This window comes from Neophocaena asiaeorientalis, unplaced genomic scaffold (assembly GCF_003031525.2).
Source record: "Neophocaena asiaeorientalis asiaeorientalis breed wild unplaced genomic scaffold, Neophocaena_asiaeorientalis_V1.1 scaffold43, whole genome shotgun sequence".
Taxonomy (NCBI): Eukaryota; Metazoa; Chordata; class Mammalia; order Artiodactyla; family Phocoenidae; genus Neophocaena; species Neophocaena asiaeorientalis.
In genome coordinates this window covers 13,680,284-13,706,413 of record NW_020173674.1, presented here as the reverse complement: position 1 = coordinate 13,706,413, position 26,130 = coordinate 13,680,284, and the positions used below count along the sequence as shown (strand labels likewise).

General features: G+C 52.9%; 1 protein-coding gene across 1 annotated transcript in view; it reads left to right on the top strand.

Annotated features, from left to right (window-relative positions):
* The window catches only part of CREB3L1 (cAMP responsive element binding protein 3 like 1), a 34,283-nt gene extending 14,380 nt beyond the window's left edge, over window positions 1–19,903 (top strand). The window contains exons 2-12 of the mRNA XM_024749114.1: window positions 4,243–4,471; window positions 7,707–7,891; window positions 10,486–10,564; window positions 12,362–12,519; window positions 13,151–13,300; window positions 13,454–13,512; window positions 13,701–13,769; window positions 15,756–15,855; window positions 16,755–16,881; window positions 19,061–19,328; window positions 19,515–19,903. Of these exons, the coding sequence (XP_024604882.1) occupies window positions 4,243–4,471; window positions 7,707–7,891; window positions 10,486–10,564; window positions 12,362–12,519; window positions 13,151–13,300; window positions 13,454–13,512; window positions 13,701–13,769; window positions 15,756–15,855; window positions 16,755–16,881; window positions 19,061–19,328; window positions 19,515–19,551 (1,461 nt within the window). The 3' untranslated portion in view covers window positions 19,552–19,903. The remainder of the gene's footprint in view (window positions 1–4,242; window positions 4,472–7,706; window positions 7,892–10,485; window positions 10,565–12,361; window positions 12,520–13,150; window positions 13,301–13,453; window positions 13,513–13,700; window positions 13,770–15,755; window positions 15,856–16,754; window positions 16,882–19,060; window positions 19,329–19,514) is intronic.
* The last annotated feature ends 6,227 nt before the right edge of the window (window positions 19,904–26,130 follow it).

Here is a 26,130-nt window from a genome sequence, read left to right as displayed (position 1 = left end):
GGGAGGGGTGCGCGGGGCTGAGAGCCCGAGAGCTCGGGACCTGTCCTCCAAGAGAGTGGAGCCGGCGCCGGCTGCGCGTGGCAGCCGGGAAGGAGCTTACATTGGCAAGACTGTTGGAAAAAGTCTTCAACAAGGAGGGAAACAAATCATAATATTTCCTTCTCTGGCTTCCCACCCCAGTTGCTTGGAAAGGCACCCCCAGTAGGACGCTCACCCCCAGTAGAACCCTATCCCCCTCAGAACGTTGACTCGCTGCCCCAATCGTTTTCCATCAGGTAGTCTGAAACCTGAACTTTTTGTGTGTGAACTGGAGAAAGAGCTGGCTGTGGTTTTGGGGGCGTGGGAGAAGGGACAAGGGGCCTTGCTCAAGCTGAGGAGGCCTGAGATCTCCAGAGGGGGCTTTCCAGGGCTGGGAGGAGGGTGGGTACAGAGGAAGAAGAGAGGACAGGAAGGAGAAGTTGCTCCACATTCCTTTGCAGCCCCAGAGCTGCGGATAACCTCTCCCTCAGCATCACCAATTCACTGTGTGACCCTGGTAGGCCCCTCTCTGGACTTGTTTCCTCATTAGCAAGTGGGGAGAGGGGGCGTGGACCATGGGCTTTCTCAGGTCCCTTCTGCCTCTAAATTGATGGTATCAACCAGCCATAACTGGGCTGCTCTGAGAGGCCAGACACCAGATAGAAGTAGGGCTCAAAGCTCTCTAAAGGGAGGCCCTCTGGCACTCTCGCATGAGCAGGAGGTGGGCCTGGGGATGATGGGACATCCCACCGTTGCCCCCAGAGGTCCACCCAGCACACAGGGAAGCCCTGAGCAAGGAGGACTGGGTTCTCTGTCCCCCACCCGCAATCCGCCTGCCCCTTGGCCGCCCTCCCCTTCCACTTGGCTCCCACCCTCTGGAAGCTCTGTCCTGCTGGGCCTTTGCTGCTGTCTCCAGCAGGTGGGGTGGGACTGCTCACAAAGCAGGGACCAACTGACCTCCCTCAGCAGGTGCCTGCGGGCACCCCAAAAGGGGTCTCTGAGGAGGACCTGGCTCATCTGCCTGGAATCCTTTAGGGACCCCGGCCCAGACTGGAGGAAGCTTCTCTCCTCTCCCAGGCCCGGGGAAAGGGCTTGGCAAACCCTTATCGCCTGAGAAGCAGCTGCTGCAGAAATGCTTTAGCAGCTGACTCATTAGGCTCTTCACAACCCCCTCCCACTGGGCCTCACGCCAGGCCTTTCAGAGACCCTGAGAGACAGAGACAGAGGGAGAGAGAGGGCGCCCCCAGGTGGGCTGACCCAGACTGTGCTGAGGGCGTAGCTAGCACAGTCCAGACTGTGGCTGGCTAGGTGGCTGGGGGGCATTGCACACTGTAAATGGCCTTTGGCTGAGATCACAGTCTTGGAGACTTGTTCAGCCTCTGACTTCCTGGTACTGCCTCACCCCAGGCACTGATGGGACGAATGACATACTGATGGCGTTGCCCTCTGGGGTACAAGGCGCTGTCCCTCCACCAATAGCTGTTGAGTGTCTATCCTGGGCCAGGGGATGGGACCCAGCAGGTAAACAAGTCCAGACCCTACTACCTCAGGGAGTTCACAGTCTGACAGGCAGGCAATTCCCGATGAGGGGAATGTCTGCTGCCATTGGGGGAGGACTGGGGGTGTGACTGTGGTTGTGGATGCTTCCCTGCTTTCCTTGGCTCCCTGAGCCTCGGTTTCCCTACCTGTCAAATATAGATATGCAACTTCCTTGTCTCCTTGGGTAATTGTAAGGATTAGATAAGACAATGTGTATGAAAGCACTTCAGAAAGTTAAAACCACAAGAAAAGTGTAGGATAGGGATGGTAAGTTCTGACAAGCTGGGGAGAGGAGAGAGTACTTAAGACGATGGGTTTCTGAACTCATTTTATCATGGATTCTCTGATCCATGCTTGGTTTGGGGGGAAGACCAAGCCACCTCCCTGCATTGGCTCCAGGCTCCGTTCACCTCAGGCCCAGAGTTAGGCTTTTGATAATAACAATGGCTAACAGTTGTTGAGCACTCATTGCATTCCAGGCCCTGTTCTCAGTGTTACCTGTGTTTGCTGTACAGATATATACGTATGTTATTTGTATACATGTGTTATATGTATTTTCTCATTTTATCCTCATAATCCTATGAGGGTAGCATTAAGCACCTAACACATATTTGATCCTCATTACAACACTGTGAGGTAGGAACTATTATTTCCCCCTTACAGATGAGGAAACTGAGACCCAGAGAAGTGAAGTAAACTTAGCAAGGAGTGAGCTAGGAGTCAAAAGCAAGCTTATCTGCAGAGCTTGGGCTCATCCCCTGCCCCCCACACACAGATGCTCATGCAGCTATGAATCTTATTCTCAGACAGAGGGCTTTTCTGCTCATCCCTTCCAGACTAGGACAGCCTCCAAGTATTCCAGGCCAGAAAGCCAACAACTCCGGACTCCAGAAGTCAGTCCTTACCCACTCTCCATGTGGGACCCCAGGGCCAGAAGCAAAGCCCCAGCAAATTCATTCAGTCAGTAAAAAATGAATGAACAGGGAGCTCCCCTGGCGGTTCAGTGGTTAAGACTCTGTGCTTCCACTGCAGGGAGCTCAGGTTCAATCCCTGGTCAGAGAACTAAGATCCCACATGCTGTGTGGCGCGGCCAGAAAAAAAAAGAATGAACAACATTTCCTTACATATTTATAATTCTTTAGAGAGAAAAAACAAACACCTCCTATGTGCCAGCCACTGGATGCTTTACTAATAAGAGGTTTGTTGAGTAGCTACTATGTACCAGGGACTATAATGCTTGACATGCATTAACTTGTCTAATCTTCACAATAACCCTAGCAGATAGGAACTATTATCATCCCCACTGTACAAAGGAGGAAATGAAACATAGAGACATTAATCAACTTTCCCAGGATCGTGGAGACCAATATTTTTCAGACTATTTTGTTTCTAAGAAATATATTTGACATCCTTCCCAAGAACACACACACACACACACACACACACACACACACACACACACACACACACACAACTGAGATTAAAAAAATCTACCAAGTATTTAACTTCCCTATGTGCACTCTGATATTTTTCTACTCTATTTTGTTCTGTTTTCTTTTTTCTTAAATTCTGGTCGTGACCTACTAAATTGATTTCACAACCCATTAATGAGTCACCACCCACAGTTTGAACAGCACTGAGTCATAGCTAGGAGCATCAGGGCCAGGATTCAAATCCAAATGATATGGCTCTGGAGCCTAATCTCTTGGTATAAAGAATGGCTGGGAAAAGGGAGACACTGGAGGCATGTGGACAAATGGGGACTGTATTAATGAGGGTCCCCCCAAAAACACACACACACACACACACACACACACACACACACACACACACACACACAACTGAGATTAAAAAAATCTACCAAGTATTTAACTTCCCTATGTGCACTCTGATATTTTTCTACTCTATTTTGTTCTGTTTTCTTTTTTCTTAAATTCTGGTCGTGACCTACTAAATTGATTTCACAACCCATTAATGAGTCACCACCCACAGTTTGAACAGCACTGAGTCATAGCTAGGAGCATCAGGGCCAGGATTCAAATCCAAATGATATGGCTCTGGAGCCTAATCTCTTGGTATAAAGAATGGCTGGGAAAAGGGAGACACTGGAGGCATGTGGACAAATGGGGACTGTATTAATGAGGGGGGCAGAGTCCTCGATAATCTCACCACCTCGCATTCCAGCAAAAGAGACTACAAAAGTCACTGATATTGCCTTTGGAATGCAAACTTGCTGGCATAGATACACTTATTCTTTAGTACTTAGTCCTCCCATGAAGGAAGTAGGGTGGACTGAGAAACAGACTTGGGCAATCTAAGTGATTTGACCAAGGTCACAGAGCCAGCACTAAAGCCCTGTGTCCTATCACCTGGATTCTTTCACACCATCCAGGACTCACCCTTGAGGATACTGACGGAGAGGCTAGAGACGGTGGTGGAGGTGGTGGTGGCAGTAATGTGATGATGGGGTGACAGTAGTGATAGAAATGATAATAGTTGATATGATGATGTGGGCTGGGGAGAAGTTGGTGTTGGTGTTGGTAGTATTAATGATGGAGGGAAGAGTAATGCGGAGGTTGTGGGGACAGTGGTGGTGGTGGCAGGACTGGTGGCACCACCAGAGCAGCATCTGCGCCCCCTTTCCAGGGTGAGCTGACTCCCTCCTCTCCCCTCCCCCTTTGCTAGCACTTCCCTGAGCACCTGGACCACTTTGCAGAGAACATGGAGGACTTCTCCAACGACCTGTTCAGCAGTTTCTTTGATGACCCCGTGCTGGACGAGAAGAGCCCTCTACTGGACATGGAACTGGACTCCCCCACACCGGGCATCCAGGCCGAGCACAGCTACTCCCTGAGCGGTGACTCGGCACCCCAGAGCCCCATTGTGCCCATCAAGATGGAGGATACCACCCAAGGTAAGAAGGGGTGGCAGGGCCCAGGGTACCAGACCCAAGGAGGGACACCAGACCCAGAGGAGGGACACCAGACCCAGAGGAAGGACACCAGACCCGAGGGGGCTCCCACAAAAGCCTCTCAGAGCAGCCCCTCGCCTTTTTGTTCTTCCGCAAGTCAGACCCAGAAGGGCATTTCTCAAGAGGGTCTTTGGCTGACTTAGGTCAGTGATGTGCAAAGGGTGGGTCCCAGACCAGGGGCAACACCTGGGAACTTGTTAGAAATGCAGATTCTCAGGTCCCACCCAGACCTGCTGGATCAGAAACCCTGTGGGGAGGATCCAGCCTTCCAGGTGATTCTGATGCATGCTTAGGTCTGGGAACCAGCCTTAGATGGAACAGCTGGCGGGGAGGGGAGGATTAAACAATAAATGTGGACAAGTCACCAAGACTCTAGAACCTTACCACCTCCTCACACTGTGATGTCCTCTGAGATGTTACCTGGGCGAAACACCTGCACCCTATTTTTTTTTTTTTTTTTTTTGCCTCATCACACGGATCTCAGGATCTCAGTTCCCCGACCAGGGATCGAACCCGGAATCCTAACCACTAGGCCACCAGGGAACTCCCCTGCACCCTACTTTTATTGCCAAAGGTAGGGTTCTCTAAAGCTCTCCTCTCCTCCCGTTGCGGAGCACAGGCTCCGGACGCGCAGGCTCAGCGGCCATGGCTCACGGGCCCAGCCGCTCCGCGGCATGTGGGATCCTCCCGGACCGGGGCACGAACCCGCGTCCCCTGCATTGGCAGGCGGACTCGCAACCACTACGCCACCAGGGAAGCCCCTCCCTCCCTTTTAAGCAAAGGGCCCTTTGAGTTTTTCCTCTCAGGTGATCAAGATTTGAGAACTCCAGACTGTGCCCCACCTAGAAATGGTCTCTTTGGGCATTTCCTCATATGGCTCCATCATATTTGGACATATGTCTTAGCCTTGATAAGCCTCAGTTTCTTCATCTACAAATGGGAATAACAATAAACATTTCTATAGCACTCTCCAGTTCACAAAGTACCTTCATGTTATTATCTCATTTGTCTCTCACAACTCACAGGTGAGGTCAGAATCACTTTTATCATACTCCCCATTTGTCTGATAAGGAAAGTGAGACTTCGGGAAAGCTGAGTTATTTAGGTTACGCACACAGTAAATGCAGAGCAGGGACTTGGGAGCAAGCAGACCCCCTGATTCTAAACCTCACACCCATGCCACCCACCACACTTGCCGGCATTAAGGGGCGCTAAAGGGTACTGGCTTTGGTGTGCATCCCGGCGCCTCAACCGGCTGCTGTGTGATCTTTAACAAGTTGCTTAACCTCTCTGGACCTCGGTTTCCTCAATTACAAAATGAAGACACTAGGTATCTTGAGAATTCTGGCCAGGATTAAAAAAATATATATGAAAAGTACCCAGCTCAATCAGTGCCCAGCACATTTCATATATGTATGTGTGTGTGTGTGTATGTATATATATATATATATAAAAATATAATTAGTGACTATTTCCTTATGTGTATAAAAGTCCTATTAAAACTATCGTGTCTAGAACCATGAACAGGGCTCTTATTCCTCTTTCCCTTTGGAGGACAATGGTCTTGAGTGAGTATTTTAATCTTCTCAACTATTAAATGGACAGACGAGCAGTGCCCGCTGCCAGGGTTGGTGGGAGGAATACACAAATTCATACGCAGCAAGAGCTTAGAATTAGACTCAGTGCAAGAAGTGTGAGCTGCTTCTGAGGGTCTTTGAGATTCCCCAGGGGCAGAGACGGGACTTCGTACCCAGCCCCCATCCAGCCGCTTGAGGGCAGGGACACCTTCTGGGGCTTTAAGCGGCTCCAGGGCTCGTGGCTGTGGAGGTCTCAACTTCCCTGTGTGCCCTGGCCTCAGCCCAGCCTCTGGAGGTCACCTCGATGGGGTGTCAGGCCCCAGCCTGGGGAAGGGTAGCATGTGGGGTGGACAGCCTCCCAGCCTGGCAATTCTTCACCACCCCAAGTCTGTTTTTAGAGCAGTTTGTCTGTGGGTCCTTTGCAGGGGGCAGCTTCCCGGAGGCCGGCGGGCTGGCCCTGTAATTTGGGAAGATTGTGGGTGTTCTTGGAGCCCAGGGGCAGCCTGCAGCCCAGAACTGAGGCCCTCAGCCTCCCAGCAGGGTGGGGCCTAGCCTCTGAGGTGGGATCAGGCAGCTGCTGACCCCTCTCCCCACCCACAGTGGGTTCCAAAGGCTAGAGTCCCCTCTAGCCCACCCATGCTGGCTCCTCAGACCTCTGCCTCACCAGAGCCAGGTGCTGGGGCCAACAGGGGCAGGGCTGACTCCAAGTGGCACCCATCAGGAAAAGGGGGGATGCCCAGCAGCCCTGTGACCCAGGTGAGGCCAGGAGGCCCACGAGGTGGAAACTGCCCTGGGAAACCTGAGCATCAGCCCTCACTCCCCACATGCCCTCCCAGGCACCAGGTCCTGTGGATTCTTCCTTCTAAATTTGTCTCCAGCATGTTCCTTCCTCTCCATCCCCACTGCCACTGCCTTAGCATGTGCATCACCTTCTCTCGCTGGACAATTTCAACAGCCTCCTGCGGGTCTCCCTGCCTCCCTCTGCCGGGCCAGTCTGCACACACAGGCAGAATGATCTTTTTTAACATTACAAATCTGAGCATGCTTAAAACTCTTCAGTGCCTCCCAGTTACTTTTAGGACAAAGTCGCAGCTCCAAGGCCATGCCATCCCTGCTGGCCTCTCTGACCCCATCTCCTTCCCTTTGCGTTCTAACTGCACTAAACTGCTCGTGACTCTCACCAGATCCCCAGCACCCAGCACGGTGCTCAGCAGATGTTTACTGAATAACAATAATTGTATTCACAATAGCTGCCATTTATTGAACATTTACTTCTTGTCAGGTACTTTTACAGATGAGGAAGCTAAGGCTCAGAGACGTTAAGCAACTTACCTAAAGTCACACAGCCAGTCAGGAGGGGTCTGTTGTCCAAGCCCACTCTGTAAACTGCTGAATGAAGAAGATGCCCCCACCTCTTCTGACCCCAGCCCACTTCGCCCTCCTACCTCACAAGCGCCGGCCCCTGCCCTTTTCCGCCTGCCTCCCAATATACCCTAGCATCTCTCCACAGTCCTGTCCAGAGCAGCTCCAAGGGGCCAGGAGAGGGGCTGAGCCCTCTGCTCTAGGAGTCCCCTGAGCCTGGGTCCTGCCCCCTTCCCTAGATATGGAACACGGAGCGTGGGTGCTGGGACACAAACTGTGCTCGGTCATGGTGAAGCAGGAGCAGAGCCCGGAGCTGCCCATGGACCCTCTGGCTGCCTCCTCAGCCATGGCTGCCGCTGCCGCCATGGCCACCACCCCGCTGCTGGGCCTCAGCCCCCTGACCAGGCTGCCCATCCCCCACCAGGTGAGCCTGGGGACTGTTAGTAGGGGCTGAGGGAGGGAGGAGGGATGATGGGTCTCTGTGGGAAGAGCAATCCAAAGCCCTGTGCACACAGGGTCTCTGTGAACAGGGAGCAATGTGACCCTCAGGACTGAGAGTCGGAACTCCCAGACCAGACCCCTGCCCATCCCTTGAGCCATCCCTTCACCATCCTAGAATGGGCTCAAACCACAGCACCCTCGGAATAAGCTGGGGCCCTCACTGTGCAGAAGAAAAATGACAGGGACCCAGGCAGGGCTGGGTATCAGGGGCCCAGTCCAGGGTCTCAGGGAAGGAGACATCCCAGGCCACTTAATTTTCTCAAAGTGTCTGGATTTTTCAAAAGGAAGAAACACCTAAATGGAAATATAAAAATGATGCCATATTTCAATTGTTTATATTCATGAGATGAGTATTTTTAACCCACACCCTCATGCCAGCCCTCACCCCCGTGAATGTATAGATAAGAGCAGTTGGCTGTAAATCCAAAGTTGACATCCCAGACCCCTGGCTCCTGGGAGACGCCCTGCCTGGGTCCCAGCTCTGCTCTCATTTGTGCTCTGGGCATGCTGCCTTCCCTGTTTTTTCCTCAGCTTCCTTCTCTGTAAAATGGGAGCATGAACTACTGCTAAGGGGGTCCTACCCCTGAGTCTACAGCATGAGGGTTACCTTGAAATCCCTAGAGTCAAGGTTTGGCTGGCACTGCCCCCTGCTGGCCACGCAGCTCACCTGATCAAAATGTACGGGACCAAAAGTGAGAAAGGTCAGCCCCTCCTACTCCACAAGGGACCTGAGGATTCAGGGTTGGCTGCAAATGGGGAGGATCTTTGGGGACCACCTCTAGGACTGGCTCTGCGACTCCTCAGCCCTCGCCATAGCAGGAAGGGAAGGCATGACGGCAGCGGCAGCCAGGGTCTTGGAAGCTGTGCGCATGCCTCAGAGAAGGAAACTGAGGTGGAAGGGGTTAAGCAACTTGCCCCACACGGCACAGTCAGAAGCAATGGAACTGCATTCCAAACTCAGCCGCCAGACCCCAGAGCCCACACTTTCCGCTCTAGTGAGGCCGAGACCCCCTAGTGGAAGGCACAGGAACCAGGAGTTGGTATGACAATGATGAGCGTGGGACCCACATGAGAGCTGTCGCCCTACTGCATCGCAGTCCCTTCCTCTGTCACTTGAGGCCTGAGCTGGGATGTAGACCAGGGAATCTCCAAGGTCCCTGCCAGCCTTAACCTCCTGGGACTCTTACTCACCTGCCTAAATTCGGGATTCTGGGTCCCACCCACGATATCATGACCTCTCTGCTGGCTGCAGACCTGGAGGGGAGAGATGGCCCTGAAATCCAACACCCAACACAGCGCCTTCTCAAAGAGAACACCCCTTGTAGGTGTGTTGGTCCTCATGTGTAGGAAGCCATGCCTGTTGATGTCCTTTCTGGAACAGCAAGTTGGGATGGCATAAAGAAATAGGAATGCGTGTTTATTTAAAGCATTAATCTAATTCTATCAGTCCCTTGCTTAAAAACCCATTAGGGGCTCCTCATTGTTTCAAACTTCTTTGTCTGGATTCTACTCACCTCCTCCCCACGCCCTCCCCCCAGATCTTCTGGTCTTGTTTCTCACCACTCCACCTCTGGCACACACCCCTACACTCTGGACACCCTTAATACTTGCAGTTTCCAGATCTAAGCTGTGCTCTGTCTGGCCTCTGTGCCTTTGCAGATGCTTTTCCCTCTTCTTGGAATGCCTCTCCCCTCATCTACGTACTGCCCCATCCTTTATCTGGAATACTCCTATTTATACATCAGGACTCAAACTTCAGCTGCTCAGGGAGCTTTCCCTGCGCCCCCAGCCAGTTAATGCCTCCTTCGTCTGTGCTGTTGTTACCGCTCATTGAACAACTACAACCTGCCAGACATTACCTCCCGTCCTCATGGCAACCCACATGGGCTCACAGTCAGTGTAGGGTCAGCCTCCACCAAAAAGATGGCCCTGGCCTCAGAGGCCACAGGAGGCCCTCCTTTCTCTGAGCTTAGAGGCTAAACGATGCTACTTGGCCACCATTCTCTTTTCTTAGGTCTACTTGACTTCTCTAAGCACGAGAACTTACCTCTGCTCCTCTGGAATGTGCCTGGAACCCTGGGCCCAGATACTTCCTTTTTTTTTTTTTTAATTTATCCACTTATTTTTTATTTTTTGGCTGCGTTGGGGCTTCGTTTCTGCGCGCAGGCTTTCTCCAGTTGCGGCGAGTGGGGGCTACTCTTCCATGCGGTGCGCGGGCTTCTCGTTGCAGTGGCTTCTCTTGTTGAGGAGCACGGGCTCTAGGCGTGCCGGCTTCAGCAGTCGTGGTCCATGGCTTGTTGCTCCATGGCATATGGGATCTTCCCGGACCAGGGATCGAACCCGTGTCCCCTGCATTGGCAGGCAGATTCCCAACCACTGTACCACCAGGGAAGTCCCAGATACTTCCTTAATGCTGCAGGGCAGACCCCCAGGCCCAGGGAGAGAGGGAGGTTGGATGGCATGGTGGGGACGGGCCCCCCGGGGCAGCTGACGGAGCTGGGCCTGTCTCTTCCTCAGGCCCCAGGAGAGATGACTCAGCTGCCAGTGATCAAAGCAGAGCCTCAGGAGGTAAACCAGTTCCTCAAAGTGACACCAGGTAAGTGTGTCCAGAGAGGGACTCTTCCTCTCCAGTCTTGGACAGACCGCATTCTTTACTCCCTTGGTCCGGCCCACCCATCTCCCTCGACACCTCCCACCTCTCCCCAGAATATTCTCTCCTCCCCACCCTGCCCATTCTCCATCCCTCTGGTCCCCTTCTTACACAATCTACAGCTGTCATCACTATTATCAACACCTTCTCACCCCTCCCATCATTCTTTACTTGAAGTCCACTCTATAGCCATCAGTCAACCCATCCATCTACTTATTTATCCATCTATCTGTCCATCCATCCATCTATCCATTTATCCATCCATCCAACTAGAGTTCACTGGACATCTCCTAGTCCCAGGAGCTGGGGAAGCAGAGAGAGAAGACAGTCCCTGTACCCAAGTAGATCACAGAGTAGTGTGAGCCACAGACAAACCACCAATTATACAGCAGTTTATGGATTAAAGATGGCAGACCCCCAGGAAGCCTTGAAAGCACATCCCCAGACCTGACAGGGGAGAAGAGAACAGAGGAAGCTGCTTGGATTGACCAGAAAGAGAAAGGGCTAACTGAATCTTTCCAATCCCACCTCATTAATTCATCAAACATTGATTAAGCATCTACTGTGCTTATTCAGGCCCTGGACTAAGTACCGCAAGGTTTAGAAAGATGAATAACGCCCAAGTTTCACCCTGAAGTTGGTCCCAGCCTCTGAGGGAAGAATTAACAGGAGGTAGAAAGGGACCAGTGTGAAAACACCTTACATTGTAGAGTGCCCTTCAATTCGTAAAGCGTGTTCCCATACGTTAGCCCACTGCATCCTCCTGGCTCCATGCAAGTCCTTTCACCCCCATTCAGCAGGGAAGCGAGGCTGGGAGAGGTTAAGTAAACATAACTATAGGTCACACAGTTGTGGGGTGCAACAGTCAAGACTTGAACTCAGGTCTCTCTGAGTCCAAGTTCAGTGGTCTTTACAGTCTGGCATCCATAATAGGCAAATGAGAGCCAAAGAAGGGAGAGGGGACTCCTGCAGGAGGCAGTCATGGGCCGAGCCCGGAAGGATGCCGTGCTTCCTCCTGCCAGCCTCAGCCCGGCTCTGCGGTGCAGTCAGCTCCAGGTTCCCGCACCTGGACTTAAATCTGGGCATTCTGTGCTGGCCTGGGAGCTCTCCCTGCAGCAAGGCTCTTGGTCCTCTTGGCTCTGCCCAGGCCTCTTCCTGACCACCTGCAGAGCATCGATCTTCCTGATGCTGTGGCCTCAGAGAGGCAGCACAGAAGGCATGCTGGGGAGAGTAGCGCTCCTGGTGGGTCTGCTGAAAGCCCAGTGCCTGCTGTCCTGTTACGCTGAGGTTGAAAATGGACCCCTGGGGTTTCGCAGTGGAAAGAAAGGGACAGAGGCTGCGGCTTGCCCAGCCTGATCCCCATGGGTCTTGCTATGGGCAGATTCCAGTCACCTCCTGGGGTTGCCAAGTTGGAGGCTCAAAGATCCTGAGCGCTGTGAAGTCAGGGGTAGGGGAGGGACCCCAAGAATCCAGCCTCTGTGATATCCCCACCAAGAACCAGGCTTAAAGGAGCCAGGCTTCTGTGGAGTCAGAGATGGGGTGGCACTCAGGAATTGTCTTCTGGGACATCAGCTCGTCTTTCTGACATGGCAGAGGGGCTTCCGATGTTATAGTGGTCAAGGCCCCAGCAGCCAGTCCCACAGCCATTCCGGGCTGGCTTAGGTCCGTGCTATGCTGAACTCCGATTGTGCGACCAGAGCTGGGGCACCACCCTGCTAACCTGGCTTCTCCTGCTCTCCCCAGAGGACCTGGTGCAGATGCCTCCGACGCCCCCCAGCAGCCATGGCAGCGACAGTGACGGCTCCCAGAGTCCCCGCTCTCTGCCCCCCTCCAGCCCCATCCGGCCCATGGCCCGCTCCTCCACAGCCATCTCCACCTCCCCGCTCCTCACTGCCCCTCACGTAAGCAGCTGGGGGTGGATTGACCCTAGAGTCAAGGAATTGAGTGCCTGATCCCCACCCCCATCAGAATTCAGAGAGGTGCCTGCCCAGCAGATGGGAGTGACAATCTTTTAATCGTGCCTTGGGGTAAATAGGAAACAGGTAGAGAGTCCAAGAGGCCTGCCGAACCCACACTATTGCAGAGCCAGGACTAGAACTTGACATTCCTCACCTTCAGGGCGATGGCCCAGGCTGCCCCCAAAGGGCACTGTTTGGAGAACAATGTTCAGGAGGCCCAGAATCCACTGGGATGGGTATGGAACCTCCCAAGAGGTGGTGGGTGTCTGAGGTGGGTGCTGTTTAGGGGGCCCTGGACAAATAAGCTTTGAGGCTGTGGGTTCCAGGATGGGATCTCCGGACCACCCCACCCCCAGCAATATACAGAGGGCCAAACATGCCAGGCTCCCAGCAACGTCCTGAGCACCTGATACATGTTATTGGATTTAATTCAGATCTGCCCCTTTTTCAGATGAGGAGACCAAGGCTCAGTGAGTTGAGTGCCTTGCCCAGGTCACGCGAAGAGTAAATGGCAGAGCTGGAATTTGAATGCAGGGCTGTCTGGTTCCTAACTATCGTGTCACCCTTCCCACAGAAATTACAGGGGACGTCGGGGCCACTGCTCCTGACGGAGGAGGAAAAGCGCACCCTGATTGCTGAGGGCTACCCCATCCCCACGAAACTCCCCCTCACCAAAGCTGAGGAGAAGGCCTTAAAGAGGGTCCGGAGGAAAATCAAGAACAAGGTAAAGCGTGAGCCAGGCCCTGCCCCTGCCCTGGGGCTTCCCTGGTTCGGGGGGAGGGCTCTGCTCCCCTGGTGATGCCAGCCCTTAAGTTGGGGAGCCCCAGGAAGCAGATATGTGCTGTGGTAACTCCCGCTTGGGGGCTTCCCCCTCTAGATCTCGGCCCAGGAGAGCCGCCGTAAGAAGAAGGAGTACGTGGAGTGTCTAGAAAAGAAGTAAGAGGTCTTGGGCAGGTGGGCGGCTTGGGTGGCCTGGGCCCTACTCCCCAGCCTGGCCTGCTCGCCCCAGCCCTCTCTCACAGGGGTGGGGGGGCACGGGGACTAGGATGCTGGTGGGCAGGGCTAAGGGGGCAGCAGTGAGTCTGGGGGCTGCCCCCGAGCCTGTGCCTGCTTGGCCCCCACAGGGTGGAGACCTTTACATCCGAGAACAACGAACTGTGGAAGAAGGTGGAGACCCTGGAGAATGCCAACAGGTGGGTGGTGCCACCTGCGTCCCCCCGGCCCCTGCAGCCAGTGCCTGGCTATGGCATAGCTCTGGGAGGCAGGAGAGAGGAGAGGTCACTGAGTTCAGAACCCCAGAAACAGGGACTCTGCAGCCTGGGACCCTCAGTTTCCCATCTAGATACCAGACAAGGCTGGTAAGGTGCTTAAATGTGGTGATACAGACCAGCACAGCAGCAGCCCCTGGGAACTTGTTAGAAATGCTTATTCTCAGGCCTCATGCCAGGCCTATTGAATAGGAACTCCAGGGGGAGGGTTCAATGATCTGTGTTTTAATAAACCCTCCAGGTAATTCTGATGCACCTTAAGGTTAGAACCTACCGGTGTACATGCTTGCCACCCAAAGCGAGTTTCTCAGACCAGCAGCATTAACATCACGTGGGGGCTTGTTAGAAATGCAGAATTTCAGGGGACATCCCTGGTGGTCCAGTGGTTAAGATTTCACCTCCCAATGTAGGGGGTGTGGGTTCGATCTCTGTTCGAGGAGCTAAGATCCCACATGCCTCGCGGCCAAAAAACCAAAACATAAAACAGAAGCAATATTGTAACAAATTCAATAAAGACTTTAAAAATGGTCCACATCAAAAAAATCTTTAAAAAAAAAAAAAGAAAGAAATGCAGAATCTCAGGACTCTCCCCAGACTTACCGAATCAGAATCTGCATTTCAACGATACCCCTGGGTGGTTCACACGCACAATGAAGCTTGAGAAACATTAGTATGGAACCCGCACAGGGCCTGGCAGGCAGTAGCCACGTAAAGTCACAACTCTGGGTGCCATTTTTGTGACCCTGGAAAAACTGTTACGTACACCTCTCTGGGCCCCAGTTTCTCTGTCTAAATGGAGATGATAGAAGCAGTATCTCCCAGGATTCATGTGACGATGCAATGAGACCTAGCAAGTAAAGGGCCAGCACTGTCCTTGGCATTTGAGAATGTTCCATTCATGTTAGCTTTTCTTCTTCGTTTTTTCTTGTTATTATTCTGAATTCTTGATAGTGACCAGCCATGAGCCCACAGTAGGTTTGTGAGAGTAATAATTGTTTGCTGGGAGTAATTAAAATAACAGACAACAGCTAGTATGTAGCAGGTGCTCAACAGAAGGCTTTTTCCTTCTTTCCTTCCTTCTCCCCCAGCTTCTCCAGCGGGATCCAGCCACTCCCCTGAATGACCTGGAGAATGCCCCCCTGACTCAGGGATGGGGGGCGGGAGCCCTCACCCCTCACCCCCTTCCTCTGGCCCAGATTCCTCCCTAGTCCCAAATAGGCCGAGGCCCTTGGAGCTGTTTCGCCACCTGCTGTACATTCTGGGAACTGCAACCCCACCGACCGGCTGGGTGGAGGAAAGAGAGAATTAAACATTTGTTCACCAAGGGTGGGCTGGGCACCCTCTGTGGGTACCCAGAGGATTCCTCGCCGGGAGGGACCCAGTCCTTGCCCTCAGGGAGCCCATAGTTAGTGAAGGAGACTGACATAGACATTCATAAATAAACGAAGTGTTACAGGTGCTGTGATAAAAGCAAAAACAGCAACAAAATTAACAAAACTGGTAGCTACCATTTCCTGGACACTTGCTCCTCACCATATACCAGGCAGCTGCCAGATGTGTCCTTCGTATCAGCTCAAGGTGCCGTGGATACAAAGGAGGGAGGGTCAATTTAGCTGTGGCTGGTGCAGGGTAAGAAAAAGAAAGTGGCCTCAGCTGAGGTGGTCCAGGCTCTCCTCCAACCCCCCCCTTTGGCCAGGAGCGCGTCGTGGGGCACCCCTGAGCCTCCATAGGGTGACCCAGCCACACCACAGAGGAGCCACGTGGGAGGTGACCTTTTCTGTCTTGACTGAAACGGGCACCTGGCGTGGAAGCCATGTCTGGAGGCTGCCCAGCTCCTCCCCGGGAGAGCTCCCTGAGGCAGAGATGCCTGCTGGGTCAGAACCTGCCGGGTGACCGCTGTGCCCTCCTCAGGACCCTGCTCCAGCAGCTGCAGAAACTCCAGACTCTGGTCACCAACAAGATCTCCAGACCTTACAAGATGGCTGCCACCCAGACTGGGACCTGCCTCATGGTAGGTGCTGTTCCCTCACCGCAGGGCCACAGGAAGACAGGTCTTCCCCAGGCTGGCTTTCTACGGGTGGGGGGCGGGCAGAGCTTCAAGGACCTGGCCATGTTGTGGGCGGTGTCACCAGAGTAAACCATCCTAGTACCTGGTGCAGTGGGTCCAGCAGACCCCAGCCTTTTTCCCCAAGTCCATGGAACCTTCTAGAACATGACCTTCCCTGACCAGTTCTAACACAGTGTGGATGTGTAGTGACTCACGTGAACTCAGCTAGAGGATGGCAGGGCAAGTCCCGTGAGGAGGCAGCTTCTTCAGGCCCAGGGGAGTGGAGTGACGGGCTGGGGGGATGAGGGGAAGTATGGACCTGGTTCTTTCTGGAATGGAGGGTGAGTGCCTAGGCTGTGGCTCAGGCCTCTGCTAGCCCCTCTTCCACATTTCCTGGAGCTGTACAGCCTGTCGCCTCCTGGCTAATCACTCCCCAGGCCCTCCGAGATCCTCAAGCTCTCAGGTGGCAAAGCCCCAGTAGAGGCAGGGGTTAGTTTGGGCTCTGTGACTCTTAACCTCCTCCTGCTGGCCCACCTTCCTGGGAATCCTGCTGGGAATCTGGTGTGAAGATACGTCCCCCTCCCTTGCCCCAATCTCAGCCTCCTCCCACACCTACCCCTTCCTTCCCTTCCTGATTCCTCCACCCCATAGGTGATAACCACATTGGCCAATTCCCCCTCTTTTCTAGCACTGCCTGGGGCGGCCCCCTACAATGGGCTGAGATGTCCCGACAGCCTCTACCTTCTCCTCTGGGAGCAGCTTTCCTGGAAAAATATTGAGCCTTTTGCCCCCATTGGCTCGGGGGCGTGGGGAGGATAGGGGTGGCCAGGGTTGCAGCCCCTCCGCTCTCTCTCCACTACCAGGTGGCAGCCCTGTGCTTCGTCCTGGTGCTGGGCTCCCTCGTGCCCTGCCTCCCTGAGTTCTCCTCCGGCTCCCAGACTGTGAAGGAAGACCCCATGGCCACTGACAGCGTCTACACTGCCAGTCAGAGTGAGTGCCCTGAGCCAGGCTGCCTTCCCCCCACGCCAGCCCCAACTTCTGAGCAGAAGCCAGACACAAGAGAGGAGCCAGGTTTGGGGCTGGCGCCGTCTCATTCTACCTCCTCATTTTGCAGATGGGGAAACTGAGGCCCCCAAAAGGTCTATGATGTGTTCAATGTTAGTTATAGAATTAGGACTACAATGAAGAGCCCCGGATTCCCAGCCCACCCAGGAGTGGCTTGCGGGGTAGGTTTAGGGAATAACGGGAATGTTTCCACCCTAGCCCCCATGTATTATGGTGCCAGTTGGTAGGGACATCTGCTAAGCACCATCAGTATTTTACAACTGGGATAGGAAATCAGTTTCAGCTCCAGGGACATTTTCCGTAAGATGGCGGTGGCTGCCTGAAGCATTGTGTTAAGAAGGACTCTGAGGCGCCACTCAGGATCAACAGGAAGGAGTGCCAGGATCCACTGGTAATGTCTGTCATGGGCAGAGGCGGGGTAGTGGTAGTGTGAGCTCAGATAGCTACCATCCCACAGGGGACTGTGAGGATTGTTAAGAGCGTAGAGCTTCAGAGTCAGTCATATCTGCCACTCACTAACTGCGTGACCTCAGGCATGTGTGTTCACGCTAAATTTCAATTTCTTTATCTTGAAAACGGGAGTTACAAGTTCCACACTTCCTGAGCACATTTGTTGTGAAGACTAAATGACATGGTGCACAAAGGCCATTAGCACGGTGCCTGGGACACAGCAGGCACCTACTAAATGAACACAATCGCTTCCTTTCTGATGAGCTCACAAGAGGAGAGAAAAGATACGACACACAGTGGCAAGGGGAGAACTGGTATAGGGTGCAGCAAAGAATAGTATGGGCTCCCAGAAGCAGAGGATACTCCAGATAGACCTGCGGAGGCACTTCCAGACAGTCCCTCATCATTCACCAGGAGCGAGTTATCCAGCAGGGCAGGAGGAGGAAGAGGAAACAGATGGGAGGTCAGAGAGAGAGAAGCTGGGGAGGGGTGAGTTTCAAGAAGGAGGGATACTTCAGGGAGAATGAGCTAAGCCTGAAGGGCCTTGAGGGGAGGAAGCGGCGTGGGGAGGGTTAGGGGAAGAGGAAGCAGAGGTGGGGAGTGAAAACCACTCCCTGGACCAGAGCAGCCTGAGAAGGAGAGAACAGGACAGTTACTAAGGGAGGTGGGTGGCAGGGATGTAAGGTCTTGAGAGCCACGTGTCCATTTTCCCAAGGCCTGAGGGGCCTATGTGTGTTGGGAGAGACAGGGAATCTTGGAGATTTTTGGAGGGAGAGGGGAGTGTTGATGGACAAAACCAGAGTCAGAGGAGCCAGAGGAGCGAGGGAATGAATGAGCCCCTCTGAGTGAGCGCAGTGAGTTTCAGGCCCAGTGTCCGCAGGGCGAAGAGGAGATGACCTCTGGAGCAGGCTGGCTTACAGAGCTGGTGCACCGCACAGCTCCAGGGGCTCCGCTCACATAGACTGTGAGATCCGGGCCCTGAGAGTGAGAAGGGCAGTGGTGGGTCCTGGAGTCAAGCACACCTGGGTTTACATCTCACCTTCACTGCAGACTAGCCTGGGACAGCGTGCCTGGCAACCTGGAGCCTCAATTTCCTGTTCTGTGGAATGGAGCTAAAAATATCTCATTCCAAGAGTTTCTGTTAATGATTTGATATAGGTTAAAGGATGCCTACAATGCCTGGCACGTGATAGATATCCAAAAAATGTGTTTTCTTTTTTTTTTTTCATGTCCCTGAAGGGCAGACTAGGGCCTAGAACAGGAAAAGGATTAATTCAAGGTTTCACAGAAAGTGAGTGGTACAGTAGGATCAGAACCCAGGTCTCAGATGCCCCAGTCCAGTACCCTCTGCTTAGGAAGATCTAACTTTCTCTGAGTGCAGTTTCAATCACTCTATTATCTCATTTAAACCTCACATCAACAGGAGGTTAGCCCCCGTATTCCTATTTTACAGATGAGCAAACTGAGGCTCAGAAAGGTGAAAACAAAGGCATGACTTGCCTATAGTCACACAGCTCAGAATTGCTAGAGCTGGGATTCAGATCCAGGCCCGTAAGATTCCAGGGCCCAGGTCCTTAAACGCCAGGCCCTGAATGTGGCCTGGATGGGGAGGGAGCCTCTTGGCACCGTGGCTCACCCTGAGCTCCTTCTCCAGTGCCCTCTCGAAGCCTCCTGTTCTATGATGAGGGGCCAGGCTCATGGGAGGATGGCCACAGCGCCCTGCTGCCCGTGGAGCCCCCAGATGGCTGGGAGATCAAGCCCGGGGGTCCGGCGGAGCAGCAACCCCAGGACCACCTGCAGCATGACCACCTGGACAGCACCCACGAGACCAGCAAGTACCTGAGTGAGGCCTGGCCCAAGGACGTCGGTGGAAACAGCACCAGTTCTGACTTCTCCCACCCTAAGGAGTGGTTCCACGAGAGGTGGGTGGGTGACCCCTTCCCTTCCTGGGGTCCCAGGCTCCCCCCGCCCTCTGCCTGCCCGTGGTCCCCATGTCCTCAGCCACACCCTCCCAAGGCCCCGTCCCTCCCGTGTCCAGATCCAGCTTGCAGAGGGGTGAGAGGGTCGTCCCTGGACAGAGTCACCCCTGACTTCTCTTCTCTCTCTAGGGATCTGGGCCCCAACACCACCATCAAACTCTCCTAGGCCGTGCCAAGACCAAGGACACAGGACGTACCCTCTGGCACTCAGAAGAGGGGTTGTCTTACTCACTAACCCGGATCCGGCTAGTACCCCTGCCCCCTGGGGTCCGTCTTCCCCCCAGCCCACCTTTGCCCCAGATGTTGACTGGGGCCTCTCCTCTCCCCACACATTTGGACTGTCCCCTTAGGCCAACCGCTCTGTTCTCACCACCTCTCCACAGCCATCCGTCCTTCTCAGATAAACCACTCACTGGGTTACCTTTCTCATAACGACCAACAGGACCACTGCCTCCCTGCCCCAGCCCCGCCACACACACACACACACACACACACACACACACAGCCACACACACACACACACACACACACACACACGTCAACAGACCGACACACACCCCCACCCTTCCCCCCACTGTACAGAGACCAAGAACAGAAATTGTTTGTAAATAATGAACCTTATTTTTTATTATTGCCAATCCCTAAGATATTGTATTTTACAAGTCTCCCTCCGACCTGCACCCCTCCCTTGTTTTATATTTTATGAAGTTAGTGCGGGCTTTGCTGCTCCCTGGCCCAGGAAAGAGGGTTCCCCCCACCCCTCACCTGGCCTCCTCCTGCCGCTGCCCAAGCGCTGGGCCTTTTTAATTGCCAAACTGCTTCACCCAACAGCTCAGCACATGCTTTAAGAAGGCATAAGTAAAAAAAAAAAAAGATGCAGCATCAATTCCTGACTTTGTGCCTTTCTTCATCGTTGGGCTGGGGGCAGGGGGGTGGGACTGAAGGATGAAGGAGTAAGAAGGGTAAGTTTATTTTATATTCTGACCGGAGGTGATTGGGGGTGAGGGGTTTGAGAAAGCATTTGTGTTGAGTTCCCTCTTCCAGCCAGGCGAGAGTTCAAACTAGATGGTCAAAGAATTCTGCAGCAATTCCCCCACCCCAAGGCTCTTCCAAGTACCTACGATTGCTGAGTATGGAAGCAGAAAGGCATATAAGCCACCAAGATGGCCTTTAGGGAGTGGTAACTGCGATAACGAACACCTAGGGTGGCCAGGCACTGCACTAGGCACTGTACACGCCGTACTCAGGTTGGTCCTCCTAAGACCTGCCAACTTCTTGGTTCTTGTATCCTTTGCTTCAGCTGAATTAAAAGCACAGACTTCAGAGTAAGAACAGCTGTGTTTGGCTACTGGAGCTGCCACTTGCTAGCTATGTGCGGTGGGCAGAATTCCAGTATGACTCCAAGGTTGCTGCCCCCTGGCATACACACCCTGTTTCATCCCTTCCCCTAAGGTCTGGAGGGGACCTGTGAATGTGAGGGGATGTCACTCCCGGAATTAGGTGACCTTTCATGGAAAAAGTAAAGGGATTTTGCAGGTGTAAGTAAGGTCCCAAATCAGTTGATTCTGAGTTAATTAAAAAGGAGGTTATCCTGGGTGGGGGGCCTGGCCTAATCAGGTGAGAGTCATTAAAAGAGGGACTGAGCCCTTCCTGAAGAGATAGTCTCCTGCTGGCCTTGAAGAAGCAAACAGCCATATTGTTGTGAACCACATGGAGAGGGTGGCCTCTAGGCGCTGAAGGCCTCATGGTATGGTGGCAAGGCATCGGATTCTGCCAACAACCTGAACAGCCTGGAAGAGGGCCTCAGCTCCAGATGAGACCCCAGCCCAGCCAACACCTGGACTGCCACCTGGTGAGAGCCTGAGCACAGGACCCAGCTGAGCTGTACCCAGATCTGAGCCATGGACACTGAGATCATACATGTGTTGTTTTAAGCCATGTTTGTAGTAATTCCTTATGCCGTGTAGGAAGCTAAGACACTACGTAACCTGAACCTCTCTGAGCCTCCACTTCTCCGTTTATAAAAAGAGGATATAACTAAGATTCAGTACATGAGGCTGTTGTAGGGATTCAATGAGGTAAATCATATAAGGGGTTTAGAACAGGGCCCAACGTACACTGGCTCTGAGAAAGATTAGCTGTGCATTTAGAGGCAGTATCAATACAGTGAGCTAAGAGCCAAGCTAGGGGTGCTATTATAAGCACAGAGGAGGGTGCCTCACCCAGACAAGCAGTAAGGGCTTCCTGGAAGAGGTGACACGAAGGACTGTTGGAAGTAGGCAGGAGAGAGAAAGGGGCATTCCAGAAAGAAACGGCCTGGGCTAAGGCCTCAAAGTTGGGAGAGAGAGCAGGAAAACTTCAAGAAAACCTCCAATAGTTCAGAACAGCCAGAAAGTAAAGGGCAAGGATGCTGAGAACTGAGGCTGGATAGTGATCAGGGCCCAGATCCAGAAGGGCCTTGAATGCCTTGCTCTGGCATTTGGACTTTATCATGCAGGCATGATACTTTCATACTCGGAGAAGGGGCCTGGTGGTGGGATGGCGCCTGGGCCAGCCGCCCACCAGAGGAAAAGATGGACAAGACCAGACAGAACTATGGAGCCTCAGAATTGGCCTTCAAGGGACTTCCCTGGCAGTCCACTGGTTAAGACTTTGCCTTCCAATGCCGGGGGTGCGGGTTCGATCCCTGGTTGGGGAGCTAGGATCCCACATGCCTTGCAGCCAAAAAAACAAAACATAAAACAGAGACATTATTGTAACAAATTCAATAAACACTTTAAAAATGGTCCACATCAAAAAAAAAATCTTTAAAAAATAAAAAGAATTGGCCTTCAAGCCCCATCCTCTGTCCTCCTCCCACAGCCTCATCTTGACCACTTGATGGGGACCTCATTGCCTGCTGCTGGGCGTCAGTTTTAACTGCTAGAACACACAGGCCTTTGCAGCAAGGCCATTAAAGTCTGGGCTCTGGGCCAAAGCTATGATTATTATTAACAATAACTTTTAGCACACCCCCTTTCCTGATTGATTCATCCATTCTCTCTATTAGTCATTCAACAAACTGCCTTCAAAGGTCCCCCAGGCTTGTGGAGGAGGCTGGGGAGTAAACCAGTCATCAGAGCCAGTGTGATGGAGGGGTGTACAGGATGCTAAGGAGATGCAGAAGAATGTCATGTAATTCAGATTCTGTGGGTCAGGGAGGGCAACTTGGACTGAGTCTTAAAGGATGGGTAGGAGTTGGCGAGGTACAGAAGGGGTTAGGGTGTTTGGGGTGGAGAGAATGTCAGGTGCAGACACAGAGCCATGAAAAGCAGGGCCAGGACCCGGTTGAGGCAAGGGGGGTGATTAGCCTGCAAAATTTAAGGAGGCACTTGTATAGCCCTGAGAGTGAGTACCTCCTTAAATTTGGCACCCTAGGAGCCCCAACTTGCTTCACCCTCATCCCGGCCCTGATAGAAAGTAGGGCCCTTGCAGGGATCTAAAGAAAGAACATTTTATCCTGAAGGTGATAGAGAGCCGCTGAATATGGTTAAGCCGGAGCATGAGATAATCAGATTTGCCTGTCCTGGGGCTCTGCAGCGGGTATAGTGAAGATGAGACAGATTCTGGAGATAATTAGAAGGAATTATCAACAGGCTTTGACATCAAATTGGCTGTGGAGTGCAAGAGGGAGGGTGGAGCCCGGCATGACATTTAGGTGTCTGACTTGGAGGCCACGGTGGTGGTGGATGAGACCTTTCGCTGAGACAGGGAATGCAGGAGGAAGAGCAGGTTTGGAGAGAAAAAGAATTCGTTTTATCGTATCTTGCATTTGAGCTGCCTGTAGAATGTTCACATTAGCATGCAAGTCTAGGGCTTGCCAGAAAGGGATCTCAGGCAGATTAGAAAATTGTCAGCATCCAAGTGGTATGTTAAAGTCTTGGGTCTGGGGGCTTCCCTGGTGGTGCAGTGGTTGAGAGTCCACCTGCCGATGCAGGGGACATGGGTTCGTGCCCCGGTCAGGGAGGATCCCACATGCCGCAGAGCAGCTGGGCCGGTAAGCCATGGCCGCTGAGCCTGCGCGTCCGGAGCCTGTGCTCCGCAACAGGAGAGGTCACAACAGTGAGAGGCCCGCGTACTGCAAAAAAAAAAAAAAAGTCTTGGGTCTACACAAAGTGAAGAGAGATTTAGGGAAGGACTCCAGGGAAGTTGGACATTAAGAGACAGTGGAGGAAGAGGAGTGAACAAGAAGGCTGAAAAGGAATGGTCGGAGAGGGGAGAAAAACCAGGAGAGGTGAGTGCCCCAGAAACTGATGGAGAGAGCTTCTAGGAACGGTGCTCACAAGTGTCAGATGCTATCTGAGAGGCTGGAAAAGATGAGAAGACAACGTGTCTATTTGCTTTGATAATGAGGAGGTCACCAGTGACCGTGGCTGGAGCTGTGTAGGGAAGAACTGGGGCAGAAGTGAGACCCGGGTGGAAGTGAGGACAGGTGGGTCGGATGTGAAGACTGGGGTAGACGGGGAATGTAGTGAACACTTGTCACAGAGGGTGGCAACTAGAGGGGGGATGTAGGTGAGATCAAGAGCAGTTTGGGGCTGCTCTTTTAGATGGAGGAGAGTTGACCATGTATTTCTAGAAGACAAAGACCCAATAGAGAGGGAAGATGATGGATGATGGGGGTGGGTGGGGGAGAGGAAGGGATTCAGGAAGAAGGTGGAAGGATCCACTTTTTTTTTTAAAAGAAATACTTTATTCCTTTTTTAAAGATTGATTTATTTTTAAATTTATTTTATTTATGTATTTATGGCTGAGTCCGGTCTTAGTTGCGGCACATGGGATCTTCGTTGAGGCATGCAGGATCTTTCGTTGCAGCATGTAGTCTTCTCTCTAGTTGCCGCATGCGGATTTTCTCTTCTCTAGCTGTGGTGTGCGCGGGCTCCAGGGTGCGTGGGCTTTGTAGGTGTGGCGCTCAGGCTCCAGAGTGCGTGGGCTCTGTAGTTTGCAGCACGTGGGCTCCAGTTGAGGCGCGGGAGCTCAGTAGTTGTGGCGTGCAGGCTTTGTTGTCCCGCAGCATGTGGGATCTTAGTTCCCTGACCAGGGATCAAACCCGCATCCCCTGCATCACAAGGCAGATTCTTTACCACTGGACCAGCAGGGAAGTCCAAAGAGATCCGCTTAGGACTGGAGAAGCCTAGACAGAAATGGAGGGCACGCTGTGAGTGCAGAACATGGAGAGACAGGAAACTGAGGGAGCCCCCATAAGGCTGTGAAGTTTGGGGATGGGCAATGGGGACGGTGGGCATGGGAGCTGCACTGGGGAGAAGGGGGAGAGTTTGAAATAGTCACTCAGAGGAGTAGGAGACAAAGCCTCATCCTTCAACAGATATTTACTGGGACTTCCCTGGTGGCACAGTGGTTAAGAATCTGCCTGTCAATACGGGGGACACGGGTTCGACCCCTGGTCCCGGAAGATCCCACATGCCGCAGAGCAGCTAAGCCCATGTGCCACAACTACTGAGCCTGCTCTCTAGAGCCTATGAGCCACAACTACTGAAGCCCGGGTACCACAAATACTAAGCCTATGTGCCGCAACTACTGAAGCCCACATGCCTAGAGCTCGTGCAACAAGAAAAGCCACCGCAATGATAAGCCCATGCACCACAACGAAGAGTAGCCCCTACTCGCCACAACTAGAGAAAGCCGGCACGCAGCAACGAAAATCCAACACAGCCCAAAATTAAAAATTTTTTAAAACCAAATATTTATGGAGTATCCCTTAGGTACATGGCACCATGCTGACCTTGGAGCACAAACAAGACCCAGCTCCTGATAGCAAAGGGCTTGAAATCTAGCATCCTCCCATTATTGATTTGCGACCATCCGCCAAGCATTGGACTGAGAATTTTACATGTCCAATTAGGAATCAAAATAATCCTAAAGGGTGAGTATTTTTATAGATGAACAACATGGGGTTCAGAGAGGTGAAATGACTTGACCAAGGTCATACATCTAGTAAGTGGCAAAGTGGGTACTTGAAGACAGGTCTGTTTGGCTTCAGAGCTTATGTTGCCCCTCCGGCTCTCCAGTTCTCATCCCAGCACAGCTTCCTCCCTCCTTCCCCACAGCCGAGCTTCTTATCCTTGCACAAGATCCAAGCACAGTGGGGCATCCTGGAGCCCAGGGTTTGGCAAGTTGGTCAAAGCATGGTCATCTGCGGTCACCACCCTATGCCTGTCCATCCCAGGCAGTCTTCCCCACCCATGTTAGGAGGCAGGGTTAATCCCCTCACACAAGCCACCTGTTGACATCCCGCCTCCTCAGCGCTGTGTCACTGCTGCTAAGGGGGCACATCCCCAGTATGGCCCCAGTGATGGAGCTGCAGCTCTGCACTCTACTGTCAGCCCTGGCAGCTGGCCTTGCCGCAGACACGTGTGATGGCTTTCACGGGGCCAGTCATCCTACTCAGGTTGCCACAACAAACCCTTTGTTACACCTGGAAACCAAAGCTCTAGCAGCAGGGAGAGCAGCTGTGGGCGATGCCTGGAGCTGGGATGGGCCAGGGCCAGGCTCCAATTCCAGAGGGTGGACCACCCTGGCCAAATGGGACACCTATCTGATGTGGGTAACAGGTGCCCCTTGGGGCATTGGGATGGAGGAGACAGGCTGGGAATTCACCTCCAAAGGAGCCCAAGTCTCTCTGTCATCGGGGTGACAGTTAAGAGCATGGGTCTGATGTCCATGCTGCACTTTTGTATGCGACCTT